Source organism: Carcharodon carcharias, chromosome 20 (assembly GCF_017639515.1).
Source record: "Carcharodon carcharias isolate sCarCar2 chromosome 20, sCarCar2.pri, whole genome shotgun sequence".
Taxonomy (NCBI): domain Eukaryota; kingdom Metazoa; phylum Chordata; class Chondrichthyes; order Lamniformes; family Lamnidae; genus Carcharodon; species Carcharodon carcharias.
Genome location: NC_054486.1, coordinates 33,936,805 through 33,963,608, shown reverse-complemented (window position 1 = coordinate 33,963,608; position 26,804 = coordinate 33,936,805). Strand labels below are relative to the sequence as shown.

Sequence of the window (26,804 nt, the reverse complement as noted above, 5' to 3'; positions counted from 1 at the left end):
GCACAGTTGAAGGAATCAACCATCAAGATACTCATCACCGGATTCAAACTCTCAGTGATCACTACAATTCCATCATGGCAGTCACCATCATCATTTTCAGTTTCAGATGAATCCAGGAATCTTCGTCTAATATTTGGGTCGACCGTGAAATTCGGTTACCATTGAATCGTCTATCCTTTGTTTTACAGCATCATTGTTCGCATTTGCTAAAAAAAGTGGCAGAGGACAACGGGTTTCTCCAGAAATTTTTTTAGGGCAGCAGCCATTTGATCGAAGAGAGGTTCTTTCCCCTGGAACTGAACCCTTGTTAGTACTAAAAGACTATTGACATGGGAAATGCAAGCACAGTCCACCAATTTAAATGCCAACACCGATTCTGGAATTTCGAGTTCAAATCGCTGTAATCTCCTGTACCATTTATCAAAATCCATGGACTGATCATCTGATTTCCTAAACCTAACGAAGATCATCCAAGCTTCATATGCTTCCAATAACTCATCCTTTTTGTAGGACTTATCCAAAAACTGTATCAGACGGTTTAATCCCTTTTCATGATCCAAATTGTCTATTTTCCACTCTGAAAATACTTTACTCCTTATCTTACTTTTGGCTGGTAATGATAACACCAAAGCCATACCTTGCTTCTTCTGGGGTATAGCAGTAACCCGGGTCCACATTTCAACTTCAGCCTTCCATTGCTGATAAGGTTCAGAGTCAGAAAAAATTGGTAGATAGTCAAAGCTTGCGATTTTGCACCGTCCTTCCACCATTCCGTAATTTAAATTGTTAGCAACAGTACACTTCTTTTCCCTGAGAGACAGAAAGCTTCATATACAGCAATCAATCAGCAAAGCTTAAAGTTCATCTTCTGCTACCATGTTACTCACAATAAGAGATTGTGGTCAAAGAATTAATCCAGGCTGGTCTTTTTGGTTCAAGCTGGTTTATTTTCAAGACAACTCCTCAGTGCTACTGACTTCCAAGCAGCTTCCACACAAAGTGTTCCAGCTGTAACTTTTTATTCTATTTAGATGGGATAATCAATGCCCATCACTTGTTTAACTAGCAATTGTCTTTAACAAGGTGACTGCCATATTGACAACATCCACTCTCTGCACAAAGCACCAGCATAGATGCAGGCACATTGATGGGCTAGAGCACATCGGTGGGCTAGAGCACAGTGATGAGCTAGAGCGCGTCGATGGGCTAGAGCACATCGATGGGCTAGAGCACATTGGTGGGCTAGAGCACGTTGATGGGCTAGAGCACGTCGGTGGGCTAGAGCACTTCGGTGGGCTAGAGCACATTGGTGAGCTAGAGCACGTCGGTGGGCTAGAGCACGTTGGTGGGCTAGAGCACATCGGTGGGCTAGAGCACGTCGGTGGGCTAGAGCACGTCGGTGGGCTAGAGCATGTTGATGAGCTAGAGCACATCGGTGGGCTAGAGCACGTCGGTGGGCTACAGCATGTTGATGAGCTAGAGCACATCGGTGGGCTAGAGCAGGTCGGTGGGCTAGAGCATGTTGATGAGCTAGAGCACATCGGTGGGCTAGAGCATGTCGGTGGGCTACAGCATGTCGATGAGCTAGAGCATGTCGGTGGGCTAGAGCACGTCGGTGGGCTACAGCATGTTGATGAGCTAGAGCACGTCGGTGGGCTAGAGCACATCGGTGGGCTAGAGCAGGTCGGTGGGCTGGAGCCCGTTGATGGGCTTGAGCATGTCGGTGGGCTAGAGCCCGTTGATGGGCTAGAGCATGTCGGTGGGCTAGAGCACGTCGGTGGGCTAGAGCACGTCGATGGGCTAGTGCACGTCGGTGGGCTAGAGCACGTCGGTGGGCTAGAGCACGTTGATGGGCTAGAGCATTTCGCTTCCATTTGGAGTGCACTGTGGTGAGGGCACATCATACTCACATGAGGAGCTGGATAAGGCAGAGAGTGCCCAGGGCACTGGCAATCAGAGGACTGCTGCAGACCAGGACCATGCTGAGTCTGAGGCAGTTGATGAGCCTCTGGAGTCATCTATCAGGTGGCAGAATGCTGGATGTTCAGTGGGATGCGCGGGAAGATCTGGCAGTGATCCCTGAGCGTCTGCATTCCATGGTATCTGTTATGGAGGAGTCCAGGCAGAACCAGAGCACTGCATTGACCTTCATTGCCAAGTGTACAGCCACCCACATTGAGAGAGTAGCAAGTCTCATGGGGAGGCAGCTCCAGGAACAGAATCAGGGGTTTCTGGGGCTGCACTTGGACCTGCAAGCCTTCACACTGGCTGTAACCTCAGGGGTTTAGGAATACCTCATGTTGACGGATCAGCTACCTGTCGTCTCTGTGGGCTCCTCTCACGGCGCTGCGGACCAGGGCGGCAGCTCCTCGCCCCTCTGCCAGTGACCATGGCATCTTCTGAGGAGTGCCCAGCCATGTCGCCGGTTGCACCCTTCCAGGCAGAGCCTGCACAGGTCCTGCCGGCCAGAGGACAACTGCCAACTGCCAAGGTCATCAGGGCTGACAGTACAGCAAAGTCAACAATCTGCCTCCAATGCTGCTGCCAGCAAGGTGGGTGTGTGGGGGAGGGGGGCACACAGCACTTGTAAGCGAAATTTTAAGATATTATTTCATCAGCACTATGTATTGTTTTTGTGTGACTTTGGCAACCAAATTATGTTTTGTTCCTTGTTTGCAACTCCGGTAAAGATATAAAACAAGATTTTGCTTCAATGCCCTGAGTGTCCCTCATGTTTTCCATCGGTTCAGGTCCATATGATGGACGGCACGGGCAGCAAACTTTGTCACACAGGCTGTGAGGTGACATTGGGGTCATGGCATTGGCTTCTCAGAAATGTGTGTGACGGAGGCGGCGCCCTTGCGCTGAGATGGAAGCCAAGCCTTGGCCGCCGAGCTGAATGAGTGTTGAATCAAGGCCTTCCTCCTGTCCCTGCCTCCCTGAAGATTCATCAAGTCTGCCTCCATGTCCTCACCCTGTACCAGCCCAGGCTCCTCATCAGATCCATCTGTAGAGGCTTCCTCTGAGGCATGTGGAGCTTCCTCAGTATCCTTATCCTCAAGTGGGTCCCTCTCCTTCCCAGTGCCAGATTGTGCAGAGCGCAGCAGACAATGACAATAAGTGTCAGTCACTCTGGATGGTATAGCGAGGAATTGCCGAAATGGTCCAGGCAGCAGAACCTCATTTTCAGTAGCCCGGTTGTCCTTTCAACCACTGCCCTTGTGGAGGCATGACTCCGATTGTACCTTTCTTCTGCCCCAGTCCTAGGGTGCCGGAGTGGCGTCACGAGCCACCTTTTCAATGGATACCCTTTATCACCCAGCAGCCATCCAGCCAGCCGAGCTGGAGAGATGAACAGCCTTGGTGCCTGGGAGTGTCGTAGGATGTATGTATCATGGGAGCTGCCAGGGTACCTTGCACAGACTTACAGAACCTGGGTCTTGTGGCCACACAATATCTGCACCTTCATGGAGTGGGAACCCCTTATATTCACAAAGGCACCTGGCTCACCTACTTGCGCCTTGATGGTCACATGAGTGCAGTCGATGGCACCCTGGATGCAGGGGAACCCAGAAATGACTGCGAAGCCTCTGGCTCGCTCAGCCTGGCTGGCTTGGTCCATCCAGTAATGTCTGAACAGAGTGTCAATTACTAGCATGACACACCTATGGACAGCTGATTGGGACACTCCACACAGATCCCCCACTGACCCCTGGAAAGACCTGGATACATAAAAATTGAAGGCTGCTGTGACCCTCAGAGCCTCTGACATTGGTTGGCCACCCACACAGTTGGAGGTGACCTCCAGCCCAATCTTCTGGCATAATGATGTTATGGTGTCCCTAGAGAGGCGGAGCCTCCTGCGGCATGTTGAGATGGCTGGATCATTGCCTGGCAGCAGGATAGTGACATCTTCTCTGGTCCCGTCCACCTTGCTGTCCCTGCAGGCCCTGCACCCACTGCAATTCTCCTCCAACAGGTCTCTCCCTACGACACCGCCTGCAGACACCTGACCTCCTCTCCTTTCTGCCTTCCTTCCTCCTCAAATGAGGTTGCCGACTCCCACGAGTACCTGGCAACCACAAGATCGCACAGGTGCATGATGACATCGGGACGTGTGCCTGACATCATCATTCTTCCAGGTCGGCCGGGCACCTGAAACTAACGTGAAATTCTGGCCTACATCTACTGATTCCTCTTCAACTATCCTGCTGGTTATATCCTTAAAGGATTGTATTAAATTTGTCAAACATGATTTCCCTTTCATAAAACCATGTTGATGCTGCTGGGTTGTATTATGATTTCCTAAATGTTTTACTACTCCTTCCTTATTTATGGATTCCAGTATTTTCATAATGTTAGGCTAACTGGCCTATAGTTTCCTGTTTTCTGTCTCTTTCCTTTCTTGAATAGGAGTATTGTATTTGTGGTTTTATAATCCATTGGGGCCTTTTCAGAATGTAGGAAATTTTGGAAGATTGCAACCAGTGCATCCACTATATCTGTAGCCACTTCTTTTTAAGACTCTAGGATGCAGGCCATCAGTTCCAGGGACTTGTCAGCCTTTAGTCCCATTATTTTCCTAGCAGTATTTTTTCTCTTCTTCTCTAAGTTCCTCTCTCTCTTAATCCCTTGATTTTTCTCCTATTATAACTAGGATGCTTTTTGTGTCTTCCACCCTGAAGACAGATAGAAAATACTTGTCCAAAGCCATTTCCTTATTTTCTATTATCAACTCCCAGTCTCATCCCTTAAGGGAACAATGCTCACTTGAGCTACTTTTTTCCTCTTTATATTCTTGTAGAATCTCTTACTGTCAGTTTTTATATTTCTTGCTAGTTTATAATCATATTTTAATTTTTTCTCCCTCTATTTTTTTTAGTCATCCTTTGCTGCTTTTTAAAATTTTCCAGATCTTCTAGCCTATCACTAATCTTCACAGCATTGTACACCTTTACTTTCAAGTTGATACCATCCTCAACTTCCTTTGTTAGTCACGGTTGGAACATCCTTCTCATAATGGTCTTTCTTTCCCAATGGAATGTATTTTTGTTGAGAGTTATGAAATATCGCCTTAAATATCTGCCACTGCTTCTCTACCGTCTTACATTTTAACCTATTTTCCCAGTCCACAATATACAATTCTGTCTTCATATCTTTGTCATTGCTTTTATTTAAATTCAAGACACTAGTTTCAGACTCAAGTTTCTCACCCTCAAACTGAATGTGAAACTCTAGCATGTTAGCTAGAAATGTAAAAATGGATAGCACGAGCTTCTACAGGTATTTAAAAAGCAAAAGAGTAGGTAAAGTGAAAGTTGGTCCTCTAGAGAGTGATAGTGGGGAGTTATTAGTAGATAATAAGGAAATGGCGGATGAAATAAACAAATATTTTTTTTCTGTGTTCACTATAGAGAATACAAAAAACATTCCAGTAATAGCTGTAAATCAGGAGGTGAAGGGGAGAGAGGAACTTTGTGAAATCACAATCACTAGGAAAGCGGTACTGGGAAACTGATGGAGCTGTGGGCTAACAAGTCTCCAGGTTTCGATGGACTACATCCTAGGGTCTTAAAAGAGGTAGCTAATGAGGTAATAGATGTGCTAGTGTTAATTTTCCAAAATTTGCTAAATTCTGGAAAGGTTCTATCAGACTGGAAAGTAGCAAATATAACTCCTCTATTCAAGAAGGGAGGGAGGCAGAAAACAAGAAACTATAGGCCATTTAGCTTGATGTGTGTCCTGGGGAAGTTATTAGAATCGATCACTAAGGAAGTTATAGCTGGGCACTTAGAAAAACTCAAGGTAATTGGGAAGATTCAGCATGGTTTTGTAAAAGGAAAATCATGTTTAACCAATTTATTGAAGTTTTTTGAAGGAGTAACATGCTCTGTGGATAAAGGTAGACATACTGTACTTGGATTTCCAGAAGGCATTTGATAAAGAGTTATAGCAAAGGTTATTGAAGAAAATAAAAGCTCATGGTGTAGGGGGTAACATATTAGCCTGGATAGAAGATTGGGTGGCTGGCTAGCTGGCTGGCAGAAAGCAGTGAGTATGCACGAATGGGTCTTTTTCTTATTGGCGGGATGTGACAAGTGGAGTCCCGCAGGTGTCTGTGCTGGGGCCTCAACTTTTTACAATTTACATCAATGACTTAGATGAGAGGAGCGATGGCATGATAGCTAAATTTGCAGATGACACAAAGGGAGGTAGGAAAGTATGTTGTGAAGAGGACATAAGGAATTTGCAGATGGATATAGATAAGTTGAGTGAGTGGGCAAAGAGCTGGCAAATGGAGTGCAATTTGGGAAAGTGTGAAGTTATTCACTTTGGCAGGAAGAATAAAAAAGTAGAGCATTACTTAAATGGAGAATGACTGCAGAATTCCGAGGTGCAGAGGTTTCTAGGTGTTCTAGAATCGCAGGAAGTTAGTATACAGGTACTACAAGTAATTAAGAAGACTAATGGAATGCTATCCTTTATTATGAAAGGAATTGAACATAAAAGTAAGGATGTTATGCTTCAGGTATACAGGGCATTGGTGAAACCGCATTTCAAATGCTCTATGCAGTTTTGGTCTCCTTATTTAAGGAAGGATGTAAATTCATTGGAGGTGGTTCAGAGGTGGTTTACTAGATTGATACCTGGAATGAGCAGGTTGTCTTATGAGGAAAGATTGAACAGACTGGGCTTGTTTCCACAGGAGTTTAGAAGAGTGAGGGGTGATTTGATTAAGTATATAAGATCCTGAATAGTCTTGACAAGGTGGACATGGAAAGGATGTTTCTTCTTGTGGGTGAGTCCAGAACTAGGGAGCACTGTTTTAAAATTAAGGGTTACCCTTTTAGGACAGAGATGTGGAGAATTTTTTTTCTCTCAGACAGTTGTGCAACTTTGGAACTCTCTAACCAGAATGCAGTAGAGGCAGGTCATTGCATGTTTTTAAGGTGAAGGTGGATAGAATTTTGTTAGGTAAAGGAATAATAAAAGGTTATCAAGGGTAGATGGGAATGTGGAATTTGAAACACAAGCAGATCAGCCATGATCTTATTGACTGGTGGAACAGACTCAAGGGGTCAAATAGCCTCCTTCTGCTCTTATGTTCTTATGATCACTCTTGCCCAGTGGATATTTTACTATGAGATAATTAATTAATCCTGACTAATTTCACATTACCAGGTCTAAAATAACTGGTTCCCTGTTGGGTTCCAGAAGGTATTATTCTAAGAAATTGCCCTGAACACATTCTATGAACTCATCCTCACAGCTATCTTTGCCAATTTGAGTTGTCCAATCTATATGAAGATTAAAATTATCCTTGATTATTGCAATACCTTTCTTATAAGCCCTCATTATTTCTTGATTTATACTCTCTCCTACAGTATAGCTACTGTTAGGGGGCCTATAAACTACACCCACAAGTGACTTCATTCCCTTGCTAGTTCTTATCTCCACCCATTCTGATTCTAACTCTTGGTCCTCTGAGCCAAGACCATTTCTCACTTTTGTGCTGATCTCACCCTTAATTAATAGAGTTACCCACCTCTTTTTCCTTTCTTTTATATCTTCAGAATGTCAAGTATCCTTAAATATTCTGTTCCCAGCTTTGGCAGCTTTGGTCACCTTGAACCTATGGGCAGGATTTTCCCGTCGGTAAGTGGGGGGGGCGGAGCCCGCTCGCCGACACATAAAATGACACGTGGTGATGTCGGGGGGAGCTCCTGATGTCATCCCCCCCAATTAAATTTTCAGGTAGGCGGGGGTGCAGCAAAATCAGCTTCAGAAAAAGCATGAAGCCTCATCCATGGGTGGGATGAGGTTTCATGTAAGTTTTAAAAAATTTAATTAAAGTGTCACATGAGGGGACATGTCAGGGATATTTTTTTCTATTTTTAATATTTTTTATTGTACAGCCGATCACCCTGAGGCAGCACTTAACCTCACATGCTCATACACTTAGCTCACGCATGCACGAAAGAGCACACTCCCGGGTTTAGGGATTCGCCCCCACCTGCACAGAGAGCGCACAGTGCTTCCGTGTGGACGTCACGCTGGACGGGTCTTAACTGGTCCGCCCACATAAAATGGTGGCTGATCAGAGGTGCGCCCACACTTCAACTTCCCCCCACCCTCCCCCCCCGCCCCGATGGGGGGAAAATCCTGCCCTATGTCTCTAATGGCTATCATTTTTCCACTCATTTCAAGATATGCTATCAATTCATTCATCTGGTTTCAAATGCTGTCTGCATTCACATAAACAGCCTTTAATTCTGTATTTTCACCATTTTTCCCAATTCTGACCTGAAAATGCTGGTGATCTCTTATGTTTCTATGCTCTGTCCTTTCTTGTCATTTGCCATATTGCAACCCTGCAATGTTGTTTTTCTTTTGTTAACCTTCTAAATCACCTGTCATGTTAGATCGCACTCACACACACACACTACAACTCCAGTTATAAAATTCTCCAGGACACTGGTCCCGGGGAGTTCAAGTGAAGGCTGTCCCAAGGATACAGCTTTCTCTTCTCCAGTATTGGTGCCAGTGCTTCATGAATCGAAACCCATTTCTCCCACACCAATCTTTGAGCCATGCATTCAACTCTAATTTTATTTAAATCATGCTACTTTGCTCATGACTCAGATAGTAATGCAGAGGTTACAATGATCCACCTTTGTGCTTCTCCTTTTTAATTTAGCCCCTAGCTGCTATGCTCCCTCAGCAGAACCTCTTTTCCTAGTCCTACTTATGTCATTGGACCACAACAACTGGATGCTTCCCCTCCAACTCCATGTTTCTCTCTAGCCCTGAGGAGGTGTCCTTAACCCTGGCACTGGGAGACGACGCAGCCTTTGGGACACAGACTGTAGGCTGCAGAGAACAGTTTCTAACATTCTAACTATACTGTCTGTTACTACTACTATGTTCCTTTTTGCTCCCCCCACTTGAATGGCTCCCTACATTATGGTGCCATGGTTAGTTTGCTCATCAGCCCTGCAGTCCCTCTCTCATTCTCACAAGCTGCAAGAACTTTAAAGCTGTTGGACAAGTGCAAGGGCTGCGGCTTCTTCAGTGCTACCTTCTGGACCCACATACCCATTTCACTCATAGTCACACCCTCCTGTCCCTGACCATGAACTAAATTTGAAATACCTAGCCTAAGGCTGCCTCCGAGAACCGAGTGTCCAGTTAACTTTCCCTCATCCTGATGCGTCACAGTATCTGAAGCTCAGCCTCCAGCTCAACAACTCTAAGCTGAAGTTCGTCAAGCTGTGGATACTTACTGCAGATGTGGTTGCTGTGGATCACACTGGAGTCCATTAGCCCCCACATGCTACATTTACAACACATTGCTTACCCCTGCTGTCTCCATTTTAATTGATTAGGGTTTCAAGCTAAGAAAAGTCATTCACCGATTATTTGTAGTTATAACAAGTAGTTTAACTAGTTAAGATCTAAATTTAATACAGTACTAATATTTCCCTGGTACTCACTTAAGCTACTGCCCCAGTTTAGAGGAAAAAAAAACCCTTAAAATTCACCTGCCTGCTCACCTAGTTAATGCCTCTGGACTTCAACTGTTAGGTCTCACTGTCTCTTTCCTCTTTCGGATCACTCCTTGTTCTGCAAAAGACCAGAGCAGCGCCTCCTCCTTTCCTGCACTCAATTCCCTCACTTACCAAACATCCTGAGTTGGGTAAGTATTCTGTCTAGCAGTAATCCTTTGAGGTGGACTTTGTGCTATTGTTACTTGACTAGTCTGAGGGATAGTTCTCACAATTTTGTCACAAGATGCCAAGGTATTACTGTGGAGAACTTTACAGGGGTGACTGGGCTAGGTGTGCCTTTGTTGTATTTGATGCCTTGAACAATGCCTTGTGGCCCATCCAGTTTTATTCTTAATAGGCTTTTTTTACAGCAGTTTCATAAAACTGAGTGGCTTGCTGGGCCATTTCAGAGGGCAGTTAAGAGTCAATCACATTGCTGTGGGTCTGGAGTCACACATAGTCCAAACGGGCTAAGGCCAGCAAATCTCCTTTCCAAAAGGACATTAGTGAATCAGATGGGCTTTAAGACAGCCTGGTCATTTCATGGTCATCATTACTTAGACTAATCTTTTATTCCAGATTTATTTAATTAAATAAAACCAATAACCAGAAGTAAATGTTCCCACACCGCTATTCAAAAAAGAGCAAGGGTGTTCGACCTAATATTTATCCCTCAGTCCACATCAGGACACTAAATCTGATTATCTGGTCATTATCACTTTGCTGATGTGGGAGCTTGCTGTGCAAAAAATGGCTGCTCCATTTTCTGCATTAAAACAGTGACTCAATCCAATCGTGCTTCATTGGCTGTTGAAGCCATTTGGAATGTCCAGAGAATGTGACAGGCGCTAGAGTTATGCAAATTATTTCTACCTCTTTGCATAGTCTGGCGTGAGATGCCAGATCAGTCCATCTTACTCCACTGCCTGTCATCACCACCCAGGGCATTTAGCCCTGGATATGTAAACATCTCCGCTCTGGTGATATCTGCCGCTTTAATCCAGCGCCTCCCAAAATGGACCATTTTTTTCCTCAGTCTGAATACAACTGGGAGGCTGTGGGTGGGGAGTTTGCAGTGATTGACAGAAGTAAGCAGCCAAACAGAGTGAGGATCAAGGGCACGGTAGCTACAGGGAGCCACTGAGGGCGAAGGAGGTGGGAGTTTGGTATCTGGAGATCGCTGAAAGCAGAGGGCGCGGATCATTCAGTGAGACAGGAAGAGGGAAAGCAGCGAAGGCATCAGGATCACTGACCATGGCATCCAAATGTCCGAAATGCGACAAAACCGTCTACTTCGGTAAGAAAGATTAATTTACTTCCCAATTGCAAGGACTCTTTATATTGAAGAATACAGAGTGGTCTCTGGTGATGTAGGGTCTTGGGATGATAGCTCCCAGTAGCGTTCACATTTGCTTCGTTTAATGCAGTTTTAGTGAGAGAGACGTTTATCAAACGATCATTTCAGAAAGAATCCTTTTAATACTGACTTATTCAGATAGAAGGACGCAGTCACTGAGCGATGCGCTGGGAAACAGGCTGGGTTCAATATTAAAATACGATGGGCGGTAGTATGCGCCTTGATTCCCATTTAATTGAAAGAGATGCTCAAAAAATCTAAACCTGCAAGTGTTTTTGCTACTGTCTTTTGTGGCTGTTGGCCTGTGTGTGTGTGTGTGTATTGGGGATGGCTGATATCCTCAAGTGTATCCTCACGTAAATTTACACAATCGCCTTTGTAATTGAGGTTTGTAACTGCTTTCTTGAATGGTGTCAGGGAGCAGCTGAAACAGACACCTAGTTCTTTTCACCTGGATGGGGAAAAAAAGTCATTCATTAAATTACCGGCGTAGGGGTGGGATGGGTCTTATCCCGACAATAGAACCTCCTCTGGGGAGTGACCCTCAAGTCACAGCGGGGGAGGATGATCAGCACTATCAGTGGCTGGGAGTAGGGCGAGGTTGTGATTGTTTGCAAGCTTTAATAAGGTGGTCTATATTTATTGAGGGACATCAGCAGTCAGTGTTACTAGTCTGGGAAACTCCCAATGAAATCAGTGCGTGTTCCCCTAGCCCGTTCTTGCTCCTAATGTAATTATGAGATTTGATGGGAATTCAATCCTCTTGATGAAATAATGGGAGAGTGCCCCAATTTTTCTCTGTAATTAACGATCCACTGATGAAATTGTGGTGTGCAAACATACGATTTCCGATTGTTAAGCACAGATTTTTCATAATTACCATGATAATTGCTTAGAATCTTATGGCACAGGAAGAGGCCATTCGGCCCATTGTACACGTGTCGGCTGTTTGAAGGAGCTATTCAATTAGTCCCACTCCCCTCCTCTTGCGCCATTGCCCTGTAACTGTTACTTCCCTTTTTCACCATCTATCCAATTCTATTTTGAATTTATTTTTCAATCCGTTTCCACCGCCCTTTTAGACAGTGCATTCCAAATCACAACAATCATGTGTTTTTTAAAAAAATGCAAACTTCCTGTTAGCTAAAGGAGGAATTTATCTGAGATTATTTGTGGTAGATTTGCCCCCACACCACCACTCCTGCAAACCATGTACATAAACATATTTCTGGGCAGGTGGGTTTCATCTGTCTCAGAAAGTAACCATTTTTCAGAAAATTGAACAATTATAATACAGATTCTGATTTAAGTCTATAACCTTATTTTCTGCTAAGGTTTGGGGATGGGTGATTGCTGCACCTAACAGGGCCTCTTAGTTTCTTAAGAATATATATGGGGGGGGGGCGGGTATATTGGACATGAATATTTGGTTTGAGCTACAGCCCAGGACCGTGAGTTGAATTTACTATGAGTGTAACTTGCATGTAATTGGCAAAAAAAAAGGATTCAGTAAGAATCTCTTTTGGTGCGAGGAGTTGTTGTGATCTGTAATGTGCTGCCCAGAAGCAGATTCAATAATAACTTTCAAAAGGGAATGGGATAACTAATTGAAAAAGAAAAAAAATGCAGGAAAAACTGAACACAGCCTGCCCGTCCTGTCCCTTCTTCCACACTCTCCAGAAGCATTGGCCCTCACTTTTCCCTGACACGACAGTCTTTCAGGCTGGATTGCAAACTCCAGCCATTCTGACTTTGCCATTAATTAAGTGGATTGAGAAGTGTGGGAAGGAACAAAGCATTGACAGCAATTACCTGCATGGTGACACCTAAAATAAATTTGTATGCAATTTTGTACACTCTGCAGAACTTCCTATCAGCACTGATATATGCTGCTAACTAGGGAGTCTGTTCTGAGGCTGCATCAGCAATCTTATTTCATCGGTGCCTTAATAGCAACTGTCATTCACCTAAAGGTAGATTTTCTGTTTATGAATATACTTTTTGCACCATGTACATATACAGAATCTGTGTGTGTGAACATACTGTGCTATTTGAACATACAAAATACCATCATCAATCAGCATTGACAATATGATGCTGGAGGTTGTTGATTGTTTCACATATCCAGCCTCCAAAATCACCAGCAATCTGTCACTTGATGCTGAAGTCAACACTCGCATTGCAAAAGCCTCAGCTGTTACGTCCAAGCTGATTTAAGAGCGTGTGGAACAACAGCAACCTGACTGAGAACACCAAACTGTGAATCTGCCAAGCTTATGCCCTCAGTACACTCCTGTATCATTGTGAGACCTGGACAACATTTGCTAGCCAGGAGAAAAGGCTGAACAGTTTCCACCTTCGTTGTCTCAGTCATATCCTCGGCATCTCTTGACAGGACAAAGTCACCAACTTGGAGGGCCTGGAGCATGCTAATTCCATCAGTATACAGTCATTATTAAACCAATACCATCTGCATTGGCTTGGCAGCATGTTCATTGGATGGATGATGGCTGTATACACAAAGGGCTTGCATATGGATAATGGGCCACTGGGTCACAAACTCCTGGGTGTCCATACCTTCACTACCTGGACCCCTGCAAGTGAGATATAGAGTTATACAGCACAGAAACTGGCCCATCATGGGCCTGAATTTCACACCTGGCATGTGTGCCAAATTGCTGGGAGTGGAAATGGATTTGGAATCTGCTTCTGGTCGCGGTTGTGTTGCAAATGCGATTTCACGCTGGATGGTCAGCTAAGGTCCACCCAGCCTGAAACGCATCTTCTCAATGGTTGGGAAGGGCCGGGCGGGAGCCTGTCAGGTGCCAGGTCCAATGGTGACCCAGTGGGCGCTTTAAAACTGGCAGAGGCAGCTCTCTGAAGGTTGCAAGGGGAGAATCTGTATGTCCAGGAAACCATTTCATTCGAACAATGGCCTCACCAGCAACTGGAGACGTCAGGCAGCAGGGCAAGTTGGGTGGGCCCTTGTTTCTCAGATGAGTGCCTCATGGTCCTTGTGGAGTGGGTCAGTATCAGGCAGGACACTCTAGTACCCAGGGGTAGCAGGAGGAGGCCACCGCACTTGACCAAAAAAGCCTGGGAGGAGATGGCAGCCAAGGTCAGCAGCCGTGACGTTGTGCGGCGCACATGGGCACAGTGCAGCAAAAGGTTCAACAATCTGCTGCACTCAGCAAGGGTGAGTACCAAGTTGGCATGGATCAGTGCGGAGAAGTGTTAAGGGCTGGCTGTCTCCCATGGAGCTCCGGGTGTTAAAGTCCGAGTGCCGACTGTCACTGACACCAGCGCCGGCCAAGGGGGTGAGCCCTGGCTGCTTGGCCTGAGTGCCTTGTGAGTCAAAGGCCACTACATGGATGTGTCCTGCAAGGTGTCCCGGAGGGTAGTTTGCCAGGCTGCAATCGTGCTGCAGATAGAGAATGGACAAATCAATGCCCCTCTGTCATTCCAGGAGAAGAGAAGCCAAACACCAATGAAAGAACTTAGACAGACCTTAAATTAGTCCATTAGGTGGCAGATGCTGGATGTCCAGCAGGATGTGCAGGAGGATCTGGTGGAGATTCATGAGGGTCTGCGTGCCTTGGTCTCTGTTGTGGAGGATTCCATGCGGAGCATGAGCCTGCGATGACCCTCATCGCCGAGCGCACTGCCTCCTCCATTGAGAGAGCAGTGACTCTCATGGAGAGGCAACTCCAGGGACAGAATGAGGGGTTCCTGGGGTTGTGCTCGGACCTGTAAGCCCTCACATACACAATAACCTCAGGCGGTTAGTGTCAGTGTGGGAGATGGATGAGGCACCCAGTATCCTAGCTAGGTACCTGTCCATCAGTGGTGAGCAGAAAGGTCCAAAGCGACCTCACGTTGGCACACGAGCTGCTTGTCATCTCTGCGGGCTCCTCCCAGGGTGTCCTGGATGATGGCAGAAGCTCCTCTGCCCCTCTGCCAGTGACTGTGGCATCTGATGAGGCTCTGATGACTAGGGAGAGGCCAGCCATGGCACTGGCCACACCCTCCCAGGCGGGGCCAGCACCGGCTCCACTGACCAGAGGACTGCCAAGGTCATCAAGGCCAACAGGACAGCAGAGTCAGCAGGCTGCCTCAACACCGGTGCCAGCGAGGGGGTGGGGCAATAAGATGCAGCACTTGCAAATGTAAGTTTAAGGCATCATGAGCACAAGAGAGACTGTTCACAGGTGATCTTCGGTCCTGCCATGTTTTATTTATAATGTTCACTGATTTGACTACTGAGACCATGTATTGTTATGTTCATTTGATGTGTCAACATGATATATAGTTTTTACTTTTGTCTTAATGACCTGAGTGCGCTTGACTTGTTTTAGGATGTGAGTGAATCAACTTTATTGCACAGGCAATGAAAGGACTTGGGTTCAAATGAAAGGGTCATTTCAAACATCTGGGATGGAAGCAGCAGCTGTGGCATGAGATGGAAGCAGATCTTTGGCAGCCTTGCTGAAAGAGCATTGAATCAAGATGCACCTGGTGTCCCTGCCTCCCTGAAGGATCCAGAGGTCTGCCTTTACATCCTCGCCATGCTCCTCACCCGGCTCCTCTTCTGAATCACCACCGGATTCATCACCTGTGGCCTGTGGAGCTACCTCAAGATCCTTCTCCTCCAGTGGGTCCCCCCTTGTCAGAGCCAGATTGTGGAGAGCACAGTATGCAACCACTATCAGTCACAGCTGCTCTGGGAGGTATTGTACTGCACCCCCTGAATGCTTCTGATGCCTGGACCATATTCAGAAGATCTATGGTCCTGTCTCTCACCACCCTTGTGGAGGCATGACTCCTATTATAACGCTGCTCTGCCTCTGTTCTTGGGTGGTGGAGAGGCATCATAAGCCACCTTTTCAACAGATCGCCCTTGTCACCCAGTAGCCATCTATCCAGTCAAGCCGGAGAACTGAAGAGCCTCAGCACCTGGGACTGTCTGAGGATGTAAGGGTCATGGGAGCTGCCAGGGTACCTTGCACAGAATTGCAGAATCTGCATCTTGTGGTCACACACTATCGAGACGTTCATCAAGTGGAAGTTCTTCCTGTTGACGAAGGGACCCGCATGACCTGCTGGCGCCTTGATGGCCACATGTGTGCAGTCAATCGCACCCTGGACGCGGGGGAAACCCAGAAATTGCTGCAAACCCTCTGGCTTGCTCAGCCTGGCTGGCCTCATCTGTATGGAAATGAATAACAGTCATTACCCGACTGAACAGAGCATCAATCACCAGCTTGGTGCAACTGTGGACAGCTGATTGGGACACTCCACAAAGATCCCCCACTCACCCATGGAAAGTATCGGAGATATAGAAGTTGAGAACCACTGTGAGCTTCAGAGCCACTGGCATGGGGTGTCCACCCACACAGTTGGAGGTCCAAACATCTGACAAATGGAGATGACGGTCTCCCTGGAGAGACAGAACCTCCTTCAGCATTGCACCTCGGACATGTGTAGTTGCATCGCTGCCTGTGAACCCTGGCAGCAGGATAGTGGCTTCTTCTGTGGCCCCTTCCTCCTTGGACTTCCTGTTGGCCTTGTGCTTGTGTCTCTCCTCTCACAGGTTGCATCACTGGAAGCTTCATAAGGACACCTGGCTTCGTCTCCCTTCTGCCCCTTTCTTCCTCCTCAGAGGAGGTACCACCAGTGGAGAGCACAATCCCTATTACCAGGGTAACAGAAGGCTGTCTGATGCCTAGAAGGGTCCACACAATCAAAATCCTCTGGTGTCGCCAAGGACCCCGGTGAGACTTGAAACGAAGCTTAGAAGTGCTAAGACTGAAGCTCAGAACAGAGATCAAGCTGTCAAGTTCAAATAAGCAACCAGCAGCAAACTATCTCCTAAACTCCTCACTACTCTCAATGGCAATGCTGCAGACCCTTTTTATCCTGCCCTTGGATAAGGTTTCATTAAAAGTGGGCTGCCCACTGCCCGTTTTGCCTGTGCGATGAGTGCAAAATTGCACAGGGGATCAGTTGCCTTTTTAATGGCCTTAAGTGGCCTTTTAATTGGTGGGCACAGCTCCGACACCCACGCGCCAACCTGAAGATTGCATGCATGTGCGATGGTGCCGGGACGCTCGCCCGAGATCATCTTTTACTATTTCACGTCCATTCGGGTCAGGTGCATGCCCACCCACAAGATGTAAAATTCTGGCCATGAAAATGGCAGACATTGACACTGACAACTGGGGGCAGTTGCCAACAGCTGTGACCTCTGGAGACTGACAGGCTGAAGGGAAATTAGAGGCTAGGTAAAACAAAGCTCTTCTGGCTAAGAAAAGGGTCCAGAGAAAACAAAGGCCAGGAAATCCTCCAACTTCTCTGTCCACTGCCTTCTCTGCAGCAAATGTAGAGAGATTGCCATACCAGAGTGGAGCTCCTGAGTAACAGCAGGCAAGATTTAACACTGAGTTGACCATCAAAGCACAAACCATTGTCTCATGATACGAAAGGCTGCCAATGCAGTATACAAAATATGTGTATAACATGCATTTTCTGTAAGTGTTACACTCTGCTTGTGACATTTTCCTTTGTTACACTATTGTTCCCAAATTGGGTAGCTCCATAGGCGAGCTGGCCTGTTAAAAACAATTCTTAGTTAATTGTCAAAACAGGCTTGATTGGCTGCTCCTATTGCCTGCTCTTCACTTTTTTTTTGTTGTTGCCTAGTTTACAAAATGCAAACCACCTGAAGGATGAAAACATTGCTCAATAAACATGCACTTACTAATACCGATCCCTGCTGGGATGGGATAAATCAGCAAGATAGCAAATTTTGCAGTGCCACAGTGTCCAATATGCTGAGCATTCTTGATTTTTACAAAATGCAATTTGCCTCTGAATAATGATGCTCTTGGGGAACCATGGAGTGAGTTCAAAATCCAGCAGTATTTAAAGAGCTGCAGCAAATCATAAGTGCAGAAATAGCAAAGAAAGAAAAATTGACTCCTGCAGACTGTGGAGGAAGCAATGGGGCAACTTGAGAATGTAGACATTTCAAATTGTCAGCAAAACTCTGCCTCTTGCTAGTCCACACAGCATTATTTGAATGTTCAAATCTGCAATAAATTTGGGTGGCTCAGTTTGTTGTTTTTTGTTATTTTGAGATCCAGTATCTGAGTAATTTGAAACATGATGTGGTGAGTGTAGTCTTTTGGGAGGAAAAAGTGACTTTGGACCTATGGTTCCACCACTGGAGTTTTTCTCACCTCATGTTTGGATCTGTTGTGGACTCATTGATAGAGTTTTATTACAATGATAAACCAACAACTTCAGTGTAACTAGAGGGGCTTTCCTTTATTCAGTAATTCCTATGTTGCTAGGAAGTGGGCAGGCACTCACCAACATGTGGACATTATGGCCAGTCTCCGCCCAGTTTTGGAATTTGGACATTTGGCTAATAAGACCAAGACAGATGGCAGATTTGTTTGCTTTCTTTTTTCCAAGGTATCAGCTCCAGTTCAGTTAGTAGCACTCTCACCACCTGAAGCAGAAGGTTGGGGGTTCAAGTCCTACTCCACTGACTGGAGAGCAAAGTCACAGAGATGGGGATTTGCTGAGTATTCAATCCTCTTTGACCTCTATTTGTGCATCCTTTCAAGAGCAATAATGTTCACTGTTTTCCTTTTGAGTTCAAAGGGTATGAGGAGACACAAAGGCTTTTTGCTGGAGGCAGGTATCATGAGGAGTAAGCCAATTTGGAGAGCTTTTTTGGGATATGCCAGCATTTGCAGGATTTCCCCAGGAGTGTGTCAGGATCTCCAGAAGCTCCCTGGTGTGTTTGAACATATATAGGGGATCCTGAGGACTGTGTGTAAATTTACAAGGATGCTCCAGGAGTGTGGGATTGTTTTTGGGAGGTTTAAGGAGTTTTGAATATTTACTGGGAGTCCCCCTAAAAGGAATAGATGGAAGCCCATTAATTTAACAGTGTAACCAGAGATTTTGATCTTCCTGAACATTGTTTACACTTGCCACTGCAGTCAGTAGGAAGGTGCAGCCTTACCATTGAAACACAGCTGGAGTCATTTTGTCCAAAGCAATGAAATGCTGCATCACTTAACATCGGACTGTGAGAGGAAACACATTCTTTCAACTTTTTAAAAATCTATAATACTGATTGTCAAAAGTTTTTACAGCTTAGGGCATAATCATAGTAAGAGTAACTTTTTAAAAACTCCAACGATTGCTTGAAGCTTCACTGTTGCAGAATCTCAGCACTTTCTATAAAGTAAGCCAGCCTTGTGACTAGTCTATAAAATCAAATCTGAGTAATTTGTTCCAGTAGTAAATCACAGGAAGTAATAATGGATAAAACAGGACTTTGGATGCTGCCTTAGGGGAGAGGCACCTGAATGAAGGAGGCTGCGAATGTCCGTTAAACTGCTGCCTACAATTACTCTACTACAGATATATCAATGTAAACCCTTTATTTGCTCATGGGTGAGTTAGTTTTAAAAAAAAATCTTATTGATCCTTTTATCTCAGTAGTTGCACTCCGCCTCGGAATCAGAAAGTCACGGGTTCAAGTCCCACTCCAGAGACTGGAGCACAAAATCCAGACTGACGCTCCAGTACAGTACTGAGGGAGTGCTGCACTGTCATGGCTGCTGTCTTTTAGACGAGATGTTCAACTAAGGCACCATCTGCTCTCTTGGGCAGATGCAAAAGATTATGCGCACTATTGGTAGAAGAGCAATGGGTTATCCCTAGTATCTTGGCCAATGTTTATCCCTCAACTAATATCACTAAAAGAGATTCCCTGGTTATTATTCCATTGCTGTTTGTGGGATCTTGCTGTGTGGAAATTAGCTGCTGAGTTTCCTACATTATAGCAGTGACTACACTTCAACAGTACTTCATTGATTGTAAAGTGCTTTGGGATGTCCTAAGATCAAGGAAGTCGCGATATAAAAGCAGGTCTTTAGGCAACTCGCAGGGCTGAGGCAATCAAGCAGGGGAATGGGACTGACTGGATTTCTCTATAGAGCTTGGATACAATGGACCAAATGGCCTCCTTCTGTGCAGTAATGACTTTGATTTTCTTTGGCTTGCTGGATGGAAAGAGACAGATGTGAATATATGGGAAGTATGAACAGTAGATTGCAGTAAATGAATAAAAAGTTATAGATCTCAACTTAACGTGGAGTTTGAGGGGTGTCTGGTTGGGGGTGGGGGTAGTGAGGTGGGGAGGTGAATCAGTACTATAGTCACCCAGGAGTTAGTGGTTTTCATTGTTCTAACTTTTCCTGGATAACAATTACTATAAGACAGTCAGAACCATCTGAAGTTTGTGATTTATATCGCACTTTTGGATGGTTCCAATTGCAGGGCAATTGCCCAACAGAAATTTGAAGTTCTGGGCAATTGTCTTGCAATCCTTATCTGGGGACTTCTGGGGGCGGTTCCTCAGTGCATGTTTGGGGTATCTCCTAGTTATGATGCCCTGGAACCCGGAAGTTACTGGTCTATAGCTGAATAGTAAACCAAACTGCTGTCCCAAGCATCAAGCCCAGTTTCACCCCCTTTCAGAACATGATGGGGTAGAGGCTGTAGACTCCGATGGCTACTGACCAAAGAAAGAGAACTTGCATTTATACTGAATCTTTCATGCCCTTATCAGTACATCCCAAATGCTTTACCAACAATGAAGTGTTTTTGAAGTGTATTGTAATGTAGGAAACAGGTTATGAAAGACTGAGTGATTTGTGAATACCATTGGAACCTCAGGATTTTTAGTTCATCCTGTCATCTGGTATACTTATAACTAGATAGATGATTCCAACCTCAGAAAAATGCTAAACAGAGTTGGGATGGAGCTGATGGGTTGTACTGAGTTGTCATGACAACAGAATATCAAATTAATAATAATAGTTCAATTTGCAGGAGACACAATGAAGGGTTATTTTAGGACTGAGAGTGAAAACTGCGGGGCTCTTGGGAATGTTACATTTATGATATTGCTATTAGCAGTTAGTGCACTGCAAGGATTTTCATAATGCAACAGCTGAGCTATGACCAAATTGACTCCTGTCCAAATATTTTTAAATGACTGCCCTATAGTTAAACAAAATCACTGGTTCAAAGCAGAGTCATGTAACAGTGGAAGGTGAGTGGAAATGTTTGGGTTTGGCAGTCTATTATTCATTGTGAGGAATGGTTTATTTTAGGAGTAATTCTGCCAATGTTCTCCATGCAATAAAATATTAAAAGTTTTTGATTAAATGTTGTTAGCTAAAGAGAATGGAAGTTGATTGAAGAATACCGAGGGTCCTGTGAGGAACAAGCTAGACAGAGTGACAGGGAGGAATACAAGGGGTTTTTTATCACACACCTGTCATATGGTCTTCTTGTGACTAGAGCTGGCATGCTTTTAATTTTTCCAGTGGGAATCTCTGCTTCCATATCAATTTCCAACAGGGAAACTATAAACAAGACAGCATTGTGCCAGAACACGGATGACCTTCTAACGTCCCGTGGCTAGGGTGTTGGACGTTTATAATGTTAATAAAACAGAGACTTCACTGCTTCTCCCGTCTGTCCTGATGGTTTTGGCATTGTAGTTTCTGAAGATGAAATTTTCTTCCTCTTTTCCTGAGGTATGTTTCATTTCCCAGAAGGAAAAAAAACATTTTGCACCATTACTCTTATTTCCCAGTTTTCACTTTTTTTTCCTTCTGGGCTTCTGGTTGGCATTTTAATATAGCCCACAGACAGTGCTGGAAATACACAGCAGGAAGTCAGCTTCTTGGGACTGAGGAGTGGGCAGGGAAAGGAGTTGGGTTAACAATCTAGGCATCAGCCTTTGACAGACTCAGTGGGTTGATATTAATATTTCTGTGATCAGCTGGTCCCAAGGCTACCAGGCTGCTGCCTCCTGCTACTGGTTTTCCCAGCAGCCAGTCGGTTAATCTGGCCAGTAGCCCAGTGAGAAATGAAATTTTAAAAAATGATGGAGATCTTAGCGTTAATGCCAGGAGGACCTCTGTGCCCCTGGGATTTCTAGGTTGCCCCTGCCCTTCACTGCTGCTAAAATGATTAGGGCCTTATGGATCCACACACCAACAACACTTTATTTAATGTGGTAAAGCATTCCAAGGCGCTTCACAGGAGCGTTTCATCAAACAAAATTTGACATTGAGCCACATAAGGAGATATTAGGGCAGGTGACTAAAAGCTTGGTCAAAAAAATGTGTTTTAATGAGTGAAAGGAGTGGAAAGGTGGAGGGAGTGAATTCCAGAATTTAGGACACAGTTGAAAGCTAAAATTGGGGATGTTCAGGGCGCTAGAATTCGAGGGAAGAGACATTGATATTTCTCTTTTGAACCTGACTGAATTACATGCTTTGTCCATTCAGTGTTGTACATTCCTCCCCTGCCATTTCCTCAATTTATTCTTAAGAACTTAACAAAAACATGAAATCCTACCCCAGCTGATGTTATTGGGTGATTACATGGGGTAACAGAGTTATCATACACACTGCGTCTGTCAGCACCTGCGGAGAGGAATACAGTTAACATTTCGAGTCCGTATGACTCTTCATCTTTTGAAGAGTCATACGGACTCGAAATGTTAACTGTATTCCTCTCCGCAGATGCTGTCAGACCTGCTGAGTTTTTCCAGCTATTTTTGTTTTTGTTTCAGATTTCCAGCATCCGTAGTATTTTGCTTTTATCTTACACACTTTTGACTTGTCCATGATTCTTGCCAAAATGGTTTGCCAAAGCTGGCTCTGTATGGAGCCAGCTAAAGCAGACTGATTGGGAGTAAATAGATTCATTACAGTTGTAATCCAATGAAGGAGTTTAAATGATGCCATAAACCATGAGAGCTTTGCTGTAATTCTTTGCTAGTCATCTGCACCATGGGATTAGATTACCATCTACAAACCTCTGGAGACAGTAAAAATTTTATATCTGGATTTGTTTGCTTCTAGGTTGATTGAAGTTGTTACATGTGATATTGTCAACAAATAATTGCAAGTGACATAGAATGCCACAGGGTATTGGACTGTGCTGGGACTGCAGTGTATTGGACTATTCTAGTTCTCTTTTTATAGCAAAAATGTTAAGGTGAAATTTAAGAAAGATGTTCAAGATCATAAATGGATTTGATAGAGTTGATCAAGAAAAACATTGATCTCCTGGGAGATCCCCACCTATATCCCAGATCATGGAGCATCATTGGACTGTAGCACATTTCAATGGATTTCCTCTCACCTGGTTTTCTGTTTCTCTGGCGTTGCTTGGTCCTCCTATTGACGGCACGAGAGTTGCCTCAATAATACCCTCCGTAGCCATTAGATATTTTTTGAATGTTGGGTGCACGCTGCACGTTGAAGCAAAGTTTGCACTGTGCAAAAAGCAAACCATCAAAATAGGAAACAGTTCTCAAACAGTGGCAGGACTGCCAGCATCAAAGACCTAACTCGATAAAGAACCTGTAGCAATTGAGATTTGTGGATCTCCTGAGACTGCACCCTGTGATCAAAGGATTAGTGGGTTCGGTGGGCAGGACTGAGGAATGGCTGGTTATTTCTTGAATCATAATTACACAATCTAACCATTCAGGGCAGAATGAGCCCATCAGAGCCGCTGCTGAGTTTTGAACTTGTTCCTTTATTATAGTTAACCTGTAACATACAATAAACTCCTAAGCATGGAAATTTCTATATCTTCATTCATCTCCAGCATTTGGGGATCAGGGAATAAAACAAACATAAAAACTAAAAGCACCAGAGCCAGATTCCTGTTTGTAAGTCAGTACAGATCACTGAATAAAGAATACTTTGTGGAAAAGAGCAGATACGATTACAAGTAGATTGAAACAAGATGGTGCAAGGAACCTGCTCCACCCAAGCAGATAGGAAAAGCAGAGCCAATAATAAATTACAGAACTTTCAAGACGTCAGCATGAAGCTGATAACACTTTGGCTTTGCAATTCCATGTTCAGACTTTTGGATGTATGCTGCTGTCAGTTGGTAAAGATAAGATCGAAAATATGACTGACAGCAGCGTGAGTGGTCGGAGGCATCGAAAGCCTGTTTACCCTATGACTCTGCCTTTCCACAGGACCACTGCCAACCCCCCACCGCTCCTCACCCCCACTCCTCTCCTCCCAACCTCCAGGGGGTCAGGGATTGGGAGAGAGGGAGAAACCTGGGGTGGGGGGCTAGTTAGGGATTAAGGATCAGACTTGGGGAGAGGGAGTGATTGAATTTGGGAGATTGGTATACAAGCAGGGCTGAGATTAGGAGACTGGGGAAAAGGGTGGGTGGGAGACTGGGGAATGCAGTGGGTGTTGCAGAGCTGGGAATAGTCAGTAAAGGGGAAGTGGGAGCAACACTGAGTGAGCAGCCAGTAAAGGGATGGGTGAAGCCTGGGGAACTTATTGTGGGTAAACAGGGATAGATTGTTTCCACTGGCAGGTGAATGGGGATGAAGAGGTTATGCATCAAGGATTTGACTGGAAGAACAGAACAATTCTGACTGAGGTTCCCAGTTAAGAGTTATCACCTGGAACTGGATTCCAGGGAGTTAGAGAGATTGAGACTGTTAAATGGCATTGACTGGGTAGCTGGACCACACCTTGTGCAGTGTAGGGGAAACTGGCTTAATTACAACAACCAGAGGTCTCAACTGTAGGACCTGGATATGTACAACAATCCAACAGATTTGTGGTTACTGACACGTGTGTTATTTTCAGAGCTTTTCTATTAAATTAAATTCAGATTCTCCGACTGCCATGGCAGGATTTAAACTCACCTTCTTTGGATTATTGGTTTAGTAACATAACCACTCCACCATATGAATAAGGGGATTGTTAATGATTACGATGCTCAGTGTTACACTTTGTGGTATTTTTTCCATCTATATATACATTTGTACCATTTTTATTTGGGGGGGGGAAAATGAATGGACAAAAATGTAAAACTTTTAGCAACACAAGACAAACTGCTGCTGGAGTTTCACAGTGTGTGTTCTGTCTCTGGTTGATCCGTCCAGTCAGCATTCTCTCGCACCAGATGCCTGGTGCATTAAACTGAGCTGTTCCCGTGTAAAAGGACACTACATTCAACATTGCTGCTGATAGTTTGTAAGCGTTGCCCAAGGTCTGATTCACTTGAACCCCTAGATTTGTTCCGGTTCTCCCGTACCTCCCCCATTCCCCAGCACCGTAACTGGGCAGAAGCCACAGATCAGAATGGGTACCCTGGCGCCAGAGAGGATTAAGTTGCCGCCAGTTGTGCCCAGGAGCTGTGGGTGGTGAGCTGCCTGGTGTTTGGAAGAAATTCTCAACTGTGGGAATGCAGCCTATGTAAGGAGCATGGACAACTGCAGTTAAGAGCAGACTGTATGTCTGGGAGGAGATTGTAACAGCCCAGGAAGATGGGTGGGGCATGCAGCTGTGGTCTGGAACATGACGTGTGCATGTGTGTACGGCTAAAAATTCTCCAGGTGCTGGCTCTTGCTTGGGAAAGTGGAATTAAAAGCTGATGGAATTACACAGAATGTACAGCAAGAAACAGGCAATTGCAGAATCTGGTCCATGCTGGTGTTTATGTCCCATTCAAGCCTCCTATTTCTTCAAATCCTATCTTTCTGTTCCTTTCTTCCTCATGTAATTATTTGGTTGCTCCTTAAATACAGCTATGCTATTCACCTTAATTACTTCTTTTGGTAGTGAGTTCCACATTCTTGCCTCTCTCTGGATAAAGAAGCTTCTTCTGAATTCCCTATTGAATTTATTGGTAACTATCGCCCTCTAAGTTTGGACACCCCCACAAGTAAAAACTTATCCTCCTATCGATCCCTTCATCATTTTAAAGACCTCTATCAGATCACAGACACACATTGCTAATGTTATTTCCCCTCGAGGTCTATCTGCCTGCAAGCATCATTAACAATTAAAGTGACAGGTTCATGCACTTTGCTAATTTGGAATTCATGCCCTGTTGCGGAGTTCCTTTATCTCTGAGAGATGTTGACAGATCTTGGAAGATATCAAGATGTTACACTCAGTGGTGCCCAATTGAGGTCCAAATTCCTAACGTTACACAGCAGAATCTTGACATGTCAGTTGGGCCATTAGCTTTGCCAGTTTGTCAACAAGTTCTTGCTTTTTGTTGAAACAAGCCAGCCTGCACCATTGCCTTTGGTTCTTCTGTTTCCTCTCCTGAAAGAAATCCATCGTTGACCCGATGCACTCAGATCTCACCTTAACAGCCAAATGGCCTCTGTCACGTCTCCACTGGGAAATCTGCCTGTCTACTGCATTCATTTTCTATGTTTCTAGAGTAGTTGAGGCCAAAACATTGTATGTTTTCAAGAAGGAGTTAGCTATAGCTCTTGGGGAGAAAGGGATCAAAGGATACGGGGAGAAAGCGGGAGCAAGGCTATTGAGTTGGATGATCAGCCAGGATCATAATGAATGGCGGAGCAGCTCGAAGGGCCGAATGGCCTACTCCTGCTCCTATTTTCTATGTTTCTAAAGTTCAGGCTACTTGCCTCACCACCAGCAGCAGCCCAAAGATTATGTGTGGGCAGGGTAGGGGGGAATTAGTACTTATTTTATAACCCATCATAAGTCTCTGACTCAGCCAATCACTGCTACATTAATCTCTAAACTCTGCCACAGTGCAGCTCAGTGGTTGGCGCTCTCTCCTCTTGAGTCAGGAGGTTGTGGGTTCAAATAAACTGCCAGACTTTTGCCTACAATTTAGGGTGACATTTCTGTGCCGTATTGAATGAGCGCTGCACTGTCGGAAGTGCTGTCTTTCAAATGAGATGCAGGAGCTCATCTGTCTTCTCGAGTGGAGGTAAAAGATCCTATGGCACAATTTGAAGAAGAACAGGTGAGTTCTCCCTG

The 26,804-nt window shown here is 44.9% G+C and overlaps 1 protein-coding gene across 1 annotated transcript in view; it reads left to right on the top strand.

Annotated features, from left to right (window-relative positions):
* Positions 1-10,691: 10,691 nt before the first annotated feature.
* crip2 (cysteine-rich protein 2) overlaps positions 10,692-26,804 on the top strand; it is a 74,143-nt gene continuing 58,030 nt past the window's right edge. The window contains exon 1 of the mRNA XM_041214831.1: positions 10,692-10,845. Coding sequence (XP_041070765.1) covers positions 10,803-10,845 — 43 coding nt within the window. The 5' untranslated portion in view covers positions 10,692-10,802. The remainder of the gene's footprint in view (positions 10,846-26,804) is intronic.